General features: G+C 31.3%; 1 protein-coding gene across 1 annotated transcript; it reads left to right on the top strand.

Annotated features, from left to right (window-relative positions):
- Nucleotides 1–820: 820 nt before the first annotated feature.
- On the top strand, nt 821–8609 carry LOC134722849 (transient receptor potential cation channel subfamily M member 3-like). Its single transcript, XM_063586480.1, has 5 exons — nt 821–854; nt 2882–3234; nt 4781–4953; nt 7746–7953; nt 8389–8609. The coding sequence occupies exons 1-5, from the start codon at nt 823–825 to the stop codon at nt 8607–8609; spliced, it is 987 nt and encodes a 328-aa protein (XP_063442550.1). The 5' UTR covers nt 821–822.
- The last annotated feature ends 830 nt before the right edge of the window (nt 8610–9439 follow it).

Genomic DNA, 9439 nt, shown 5'->3' with positions numbered 1-9439 from the left:
GTATGATTGCAGTTCATTTCCCTTCCTAATGTCATCTGTTACCAGTTCGTGACAGGGCGTTGAGTGTAAATACGTAAAGGGTATGGTTATTTTATATAAGCTTTGGATTTTAAATAATTTGTCCACAAGCATCACTGAAGAGACATGTATTGTCGAAATGCTCATCTGGTGCAGGACAAGGGATACCGTTAATGTTAGTATAAGTTCTCAAACTAAATATATTTACCCCAAAGCGCACAATGAGAACAACTTTTTGAAAACGATAATACAAAGATATCTTACCCATTGGCGTCAAATGTACATCATTTTCTAGATTTGAGGTATTTCGGTTTATCGCGGAAACCTCTACCCACTGTTTGCCATAATTAGGGTTTCGATAAATATATAAATCTATGTAAAACAGTTTGTGAGGATTTTTTTAAGTCAGATATTTTTTCTACAAACAATTACTAAAAACTATTCACAAATCCTCTCTTAGATACACAAATAATTTATTAGAAATTGTTATTGTGCTATTGTTAACCTTATGACAAATCCAATATCCCAGCGTTATTGTTACGGCAATGTGGAAATTTTTCCAAAATTCAATATCATGATATGATACAATTGTAACAATCCTAAATAAAGAGTTTAAACAAAATGGACCGATTGACGTATTGAAAACACAAACCCAGCATAACAATATGCCGACTATGAATAATTAAAAAACAATTTTCTGAAAGTCTTAACTTCTGCGCAATTAATCATTTAAATCAAGGTTAACCTACAAAAATATCCGTTTGTGAGGGAATTTAAATAGTTCATACATGTATACCGTAAACAATGGCAGGAACGGAGAATAATGTCAAAAAAATGTAGGTGGAATATTATTATTTTATTATTATCATAATTAGTAATGATTTTCTTTAATTTTATAATTTATTTTTAAGGTTTCGTCCTAGTTTGATATAAGTAACATTAAGTCTTTTAATAAATTACATGTTTATTTGAATATTTGTCCTTGTTATTAATTCTGCACCTAAAACCTGAGCATGGTTTGTCATGACATCATTGTTCATGCACTCAGATAGTCAAAGGGTGTTTTTTTGTATTTCGTATTCTAAGTTTTAATATACATTTATAACAGTGATCACATAAGACATATATAACATTAAGTCAGTGGACAACTATATCAACGATTTTTTTTAAATGATATTGGTCTTATATACCGTTTTTTGCTATATTTGCACGTTTGTAAAATTTTTGAATCTTTTATCATGTTATCATCTAGTATAGTTGAGGATACATTAATAGTCCAAATGCGTATATGTTAAGGTAAGATTGATACCGTTAGTGTTATTAAAAAGAGAGTGTGCAGAAATTGTTCTGTCTTGTTCTGCCGATAACGTAACGTGTATCATTGATATTTAAAACAATATTTTCAAAAAGAAACAAACTACATACCGTATGTTATAAATATATTTAATTTGAAATCATTTGAATGTTGGTAATACGATCCATGTTAGCTCATTGGTCCGTTGAATAAATCCGTTCTTAAATGCTTTCAATATATGACCGTTGTAATTTAATAGAAAAGTGTATTTTTTTACAGGTTTGGATATTTCCCAAGTCTTTCGTTTTAGAATTTAATGAATTAAAATTTGTTGTACTTATTGATAATCCGTAATCCGTAATCATAGTCCGTTGGAAAATGATACATTTATTAGATGCAATAAGATGTGGGCTTAATTCAGCACCTACGAGTTCTTTTAAGCTAAAACCAATATTTTGGTTTTATATAAGTTGTTATTTTTTGTATCGTTCCAATCTAATGAGTCAAACCGATATATTTTTTATCCAGCCATGATGGGTCTTTCTGATTATTCAGGAGTGTCAGATGGTCACGGATCATGAATTGGTGGAATGTATTGGAACTGATTATCACTGTGCTTTTTTGGAAGTTTTTCGATCATTAACTGCCATCTTTTAAATCTTAATGTGTTGTATTACATTTAAAACGCTTTATTACGCAGGTCAATATACTAATGTCAGATATAAACCTCAAAAAGAGTACATATGATAACATTTGATGTTAACTACATCAAAATACTCGATAAACAAACTTTCAAGGATATATGATGAATGTTTAAGACATTGTTTTTTTACGGAAAAAATACAACAAAAGAATGAAATATGTATTAAAAATGCAAACATAGCTGATTTACTTGTTGAATCACTGTTATGTTCACATGTGCTTATTGCTTTGTGTTTATTTTTCTAAATTTGGATAAAAGTATAGGGGAAGGGTTGAGATCTGAGATCATGTTTAGCCCCCTGCATTTTGACGCCTCTGATCATTGTTAGTCTTGTATGATTTTAAGTTCATTTAAATATTTCAGAGTTTAGTATGACTTCCATTATCATTGTATCCCTTTTTGTTTAGCGGTCAGCTAAGGCACGTCCCCGGGTGTGGGATTTTCTCGCTGTATTGAAGACTCATTGGTTTTCTGCTATTTGGTCGGGTTGTTGTATTGTTTGTCATTTACTAGGCAGTGTTTTTTTGTTCTCGTTTGAACATTGTTGAATTATTTCACATTATGCTATTTGGGCCTTTTGCAATATATGATTATCTGCTCATTGTTGAAGTATATACTATGATTTCATGTATGGACTACATAAACATCATTTCAACTGTTGTTGATAGGATCATTTGGCTGTCTCGTTCTCTTTATTTGTTTGATAAAAATAGGACCCAGATATTTAAAAAAAATTGCATTACCTTTTTTATATGTTATTGGATGAATCATACGACAGCCAGATAAAAACTGTTAGGCCTATTCTGATTGAATATTATTCAAATCAAAATCTTTGAAACACAGGGTTTTACACTTATTTCTTTTAGCAACCAAATACAAGTAATAGTTACTGCTGAAGCCAATAAAGAATACAGCTTAACTGATAAGAAACTGAAATATGCAAATTATACACTAAAAGTATATGATACGTGTAATACTGATGATAAGAAACAGGAGAAGGACGGAGGAAATCAAGACACGAAAAATACGAATGTTATATGGAATGAGTTGACTGAGACTAAAGGAGAGGAAATCATAGAATGTACAAACACAGAAGACAATGACAAATTTCCAGGTCTTGTTTTAGCAGTAGTTGGAGATTGTGACAGTTATGTACCTAGGCCATGGACTACTACAGCATTTACGACTGGACTGTTAAACACTGTACATGGAGTGAACAGTAAGATTTAATTTTGATAAAGGATTTTCGCGCCCAGTTTGAATTGAAGATTCTACATTCACGCTTTGCTTACAAGGATTTGTCAGTTAGTGCTCTATTCTAACATTCTATTTGAAAGACATTTCAGAATACTCAGATTTTGTCGTAATGATACAATATAAAAAAGAAGATGTGGTATGATTGCCAATGAGACAACTATCCACAAAAGACCAAAAAGACACAAACACTAACAACTATAGGTCACCGTACGGCCTTCAACAATGAGCAAAGCCCATACCGCATAGTCAGCTATAAAAGGCCCCGATAAGACAATGTAAAACAATTCAAACGAGAAAACTAACGGCCTTATTGAAGTAAAAAAAATGAACGAAAACAAATATGTAACACATAAACAGACGACAACCACTGAATTACAGGCTCCTGACTTGGGACAGGCACATACATAAATAATGTGGCGGGGTGAAACATGTTAACGGGATCCCAACCCTCTCCTAACCTGGGACAGTGTTATAACAGTACAACATAAGAACGAACTATAAAAATCAGTTGAAAAAGGCTTAACTCATCCGATAGACAAAAATACAAATAGACGTGGCCGGGTACTTACAAGCCTTTAAACATTTAGAAGCATCAATTTTATTTGATGGTATAAAAATTCCCAGAGCATAAAATGTCGAAGTGTTTTCAGATCAGTGTAAGCAAATAAGTATACTGGGTCTGTATATAAAACAGATTGTTGTTTCGCTGAATTAATTTTTTACTTTTAATCAGACATTTAAAATACTTGTAAAATGTTCAATAATTCATTAAGTGGAAATAAATGTCCTCTTTCCTTAATGGTACTGAATGTTAGAACACACCCGCGGTTTTGATAATTAAAGTATCTACTTCTTCATACTTTTACTTTGAATTTGAAGTTTTCATATTATCTCATGATAAAGTCATGCTGATGCAAATGTGGACAATTTTCTCCTCTTTTCAAAAGCTTTATTTTTGAACCCGTCCAGGGTTTTTTACTACACCTCTTATTTCTTATTTTGTATAAAAAATTGTTTTGATATTTTGCCTATTTTCTTTTCATTCTTTTTAGTGAATATGTTTCCTTTGGTTTTAATTTGTAACCGGATTTATGACTTTTTAACAGCGGTATACTACTGTTACCTTTATTTATGGGCAATATATACCTTCTGGTAGTAAGATCTGTTAAACCTGGCTCAAAACTGAATAGTAAAACGTTCACATTAGTTCTGTACAGATGTTATGTCCTCCTTTACACTATACGCCATGGTATAAAAAGTAGCATAGTTTGAAGTGTCGTTGAACTAGTCTATACATTTACCTAGGGGTCAGTTGAAGGACGACTCCGGCTGCGGGAATTTCTCGCTGCATTGAAGACCTTTTGCATGGTGACCTTCTACTGTTGTCTGTTAAATGGTCGGGTTGTTGTCTCTTTGGTACATTCCCCATTTCCATTCTTATTTTTTTTTTAAAAAGGAGGGGTGTTTTCTGTATCGTATGCATATTGTTAACATTTCTTATATCATAGAAAGCTGGATATTCTATCGAGGAAAGAATAGTGGAGTCAGTTCTTACATAAATAAAGCATTTAAGAAAGAAACTAGCAACAGTAAGAAAGATAAGACCAACACTTCTGCACTTAATGAAACTGATTCAACAATTATCATTGCTATTCAACCAAAGAAAAATGACAAAATAGAGGTAAGCGAATCATATGTTTATTTTTTTTTAAATTATTTTAATAGTTAAAATTTTGGCGAGAAAAAGTAATTAAGAAATACGATGTGTCTAATGCGTTTTAATGTCAACAAACCACTAAATACCATTACAAACCCTTCCTTCCTCGCTGTCATTTACAACAATACCCTCTTTAAAAATAATCACAATTGTAATAACTCGCCAACAATAGTAAAGTATCTCATTTAAAACAAAAATAAATCGACAAAATCAATAGTAAAATAATGTCGGTGTCAATACTTATTGAGACTATTTAAAAAAAACAATGATCCAACTTGAAAGAGAATGTTTTTTTATTGTTTTATTAGAAATATACACGAAGATACAAGTCATGATGTACTAGTTCATTATTTATCTGTATGATTGCAATATATTAGCTTGTAATTTTGAAAAATAAAAATGGTTAATCCTAGCTGTATAGCGATATAAGACATAAAATCCTTAGTCTGTTGCTATTTCTAAATAAAGGCAACAGTAGTATACCGCTGTTCAAAACTCATAAATCCATGGACAAAAAACAAAATCGGGGTAACAAACCAAAACCGAGCGAAACGCATTAAATACAAGAGGAGAACAACGTCACAACACCAAAACGCAGCACACACAGAAACAGACCAATCATCAGACAAAACACCACGAGAATAACAAATGTAACATGAAAACCAAATACATGAATTTGGGATAGACAAGTACCGTGCCACGTCTTATCTCAATATCTCAAAAATAAGAGAAAACACAAACGACTCAACGTTAAAATGCAACACAAAGAGAAACGAACAATATTATAACAATGACCATCTTCCTGACTTGGTACAGGACACTGTTAAAGGGGAATAAAAGTGGTGGGTTGAACATGGTTTTAAGGCATGCCAAACCTCGCGCTTTAATGGCAAAGTTAAATATAACATTGAAATGACAACATAATATTACAGGACTGCAATACAAATAAATAGGAGAACATATTATACACCGAAAAACATGATTAATAGATAACAAAAAGCATCAGGTTTAAAATTCAATACGCCAAAAACGCGCCTTGTCCACACAAGACTCACCAGTGACGCCCAGATATAAAAGATCGAAAGTGAAAAAAGTACAAAGTTGTACAACAATGAAGATCAAAAGTTAAAAAGGTTTCGCAAAATACAAGTCATGATGTAATAAAACCAAAATAGCTATTTTCCGCATTCAAGTTATCGAGAACGCCCGTCCTCTTTCACCATAAAAAGGATACTTTAAGAAGTCTATATTCGAATTTTATGAAGTTGTAATTTTCTGTTCTAATATTCTACGTTGAACACCGATTTTATTTGTATTTCATCGTTTTTAGCTAACATCTTATGTTTCGTTTAGCAACAACAAACTGAAAGATGGAAATAATCACCCATTAAACCTCAATCTGCGTGATCAACAAGACAAAAAAGTGCAGCTTTTCTTTTGAAAAAAATGTCTTAAGTGATAACTTTAGCTCGAAATACAATAACATATATTGATTAATATGATTAAGATTTGTACCAAAACCTTTTCTTGTTTATTTTGTGACCACGATTTATATCTTAATTCTTTAAATTCTTACCTAATAGAAATGTAATACATTATAGGAATTATATCTAAATCTACATTTATAGCATTACTACACACCGCTAGCATACATTTTCTTTATGAAATGAAGCCTTGTGCACACCAAGAAAGTTGTCAGGTTGAAATGAGTGTGAACGCTCTAATCTACTCCAAACCGGGAACAGTGTTGTACTGTGCAACACAAGAACATACTGTAAAAATCAGTTGTAATTGGCTCACAATCAATATACTGAGGCACAAAACAATACATGTAGTCATCAAAGGTACCAGGATTATAATTTAGTACACCAGACGCGCGTTTCGTCTACATAAGACTCATCAGTGACGCTCATATAAAAAAAACACGCAAAAACGATAAACAAACAGCACTAAATAAGAAACTCTCAATTGCTGAAAGCTAGATTAAAGCAAATGACATTTAACAGAATTATCATTTTCTCTCAGACTAAGGAATCAATCAGTAGGCACCCAACGGATTTAATGCAAATGTGTCATAAACAGTCTGAGAAATGTATGTAGGATAACAATTTCTCATAACTAATACGGTAAATTAAGGTTGTAAGTTTTCCTATGGGCACCAAATGCAACCAAATGCACCCCTTTTTATAACACAAGTGTTATATTTTTGTTATGAATAACTGGTTTTTTTTTCACCAAACTCAATTAAAAACGTTTTAAAGCTTAATTTTCATTTTCGAGCACTAGTTCGTTACCGATACGGTAAAATTGTTAGTCCATTTTGATACCATCGATTCTGTGGAAATTGTTTCGGTATTGATAAAATTTAAAGCATATTCAAGTTATATAAAGATATGCTAAGGAAAACGCATAACCATAGGAAAATATCACAACGGACCAAACACATTCAGTATTTGTAAGTATGCCAATGATACGAGAATTATTGTAGAATGATTCATCTTGACGTATATTTCGGGTTTTTTTTAAATGTTTTACCTTTGTCCTATACCGGAGCATTTTATAGTCTGCTTAACCATGTTAACGGTATTGTTAAATGCTGTTTGATTGCATGCTATTGTTGATACATATCCTTTATCCGATTTTAATGTACATTCAAATTAGTGGAAATTTTTCGCTATTTTTGAATTATTTTTATTTGGTGCTTGATTATTGGTTTTTTTTTCTCTCTCTTGTTGATAATACTATTTTCATTGCAGAAACTATTGGAGGCAGGAAAACTTAATCCTCATAAAGTATTTCAATTAAACATGGCACCTGAAAAAGAAAAATGCGAATTAGTTAAAAAGAAAGAAGAATACAAGTGGTTTAACACGTACATTTCTACACTTTTAGCAGATATTTCAGAAAGATGGACTCCTTTGCTAGATGTTTTATTCGTAGATGAGGACAAACATAATAGTCAAGGTTGTTATTTACAGTAACATTCGAAGTGACTTCTCCTGTCTTTATCAATCGCTGGTTCTGATATCTACTATCTGTAACTTTTTCATTATTATTTGTATAATGTAAAGGAAAAGAATTAAGTAACATGGACTTTGTATTCGTAAAGTATATTTTGAAGCCCTTGGTTACGACTCTTTTTTTTTTAAATTTGGCAGTCAATTCAGTCGAACACTCGCAATAATTTTTGACATGTCAATACGTTTTTGACAATTTATTAATTTGCCATTTTTTTCATGTTTTTAAATATAACGAATATCTCATTCCTGAAGATTCAGTATTAATCTAGTAGCAATTGTTTCACAATTTGTTTCGTGTATACATTCAACTCTTCGTCATATCTATTTTCCTTTCATTCTTTAGTTTATTTTATACATATTCATGTATGTTTTATTTTAGCCTTAGAAATGAAAGTTCCAGTATTGCTTTTGGTAGTGGAAGGTGATATGCGAACTGTCCACCAAGTTAAAGCTACAGTTAAGAAGAATATACCAGTCCTGCTAATCAAAGGTTCTGGTAACGCAGCAGATTTAATATCGAATTATTTAGATGAACCACTTCAGAGGTGTGATTGTTATAGAGAGTTTTATAAGATATTCGTTAAAAAAGAAATTTATTAAAAAAGTGAACTCCAGTTTTTTTAGAACATTTATAATAAGGTTTAAAGACATTTGATATTTAATTGATATATACAAATCCTTTGTATTTTAAAGTTTTGCTTCAAATATTTCCTCGCTTTGCAACTAGTATTGTTTTTCGTACAATCAAACCTTGAAGTGATATTACGATAATTTAGTACGTGAAATGAAGATCATTTTGATTGTGGCGATTATAAATATAATAAGTTGACGCTTTGCGTAACGAATATCAATTTCTGCATATATATTTTTCAAACGAACTCAACAACCCAAGTTGAATTCGTACACATGTATTCAAGTGAAGATGCAGAATAAAAATTTCATGGTTTCCTACTTTGAACTCTGTCTTGTGTAATCACAGTTAAAAAATAAATTTCATGATATTTGCATCTACTTGGAAAATGAAATAGAAAAAAAAATGATACCTAAAAATCTATTTCAAATAAACTCAGTAAAACACATTCAAAGATTGGTTTGTTTATATGCCTTTCAGTGTTTCTATGTTACATAATTATTAATTATATTGATTGAAATGATTATAGCTTAATGTTGACTGATTAACCCTTGTTTTTGACATTTTTAACTACAAGTATTATGTGTTTGTCAATATAATGGAATATTATGCGAGTGTCATACAATTAAGAGGTTAAGCTATCAATAAAACCTGGTTAAATTCACCATTTTCTACAAAGAAAATGTCTATAACAAGTCACGAACATGACAGTATTCATTCGTTTGATGTGTCTGAGATTTTGATTTTGCCTCTTGCTTACTTACTTTTCGTTTTGATTTTCCTCGGAGTTCGGTATTTT

This window comes from Mytilus trossulus, chromosome 6 (assembly GCF_036588685.1).
Source record: "Mytilus trossulus isolate FHL-02 chromosome 6, PNRI_Mtr1.1.1.hap1, whole genome shotgun sequence".
NCBI classification, from domain to species: domain Eukaryota; kingdom Metazoa; phylum Mollusca; class Bivalvia; order Mytilida; family Mytilidae; genus Mytilus; species Mytilus trossulus.
Note: the sequence above shows the minus strand (reverse complement) of the source record. Positions and strands in the feature narration are given on the sequence as shown.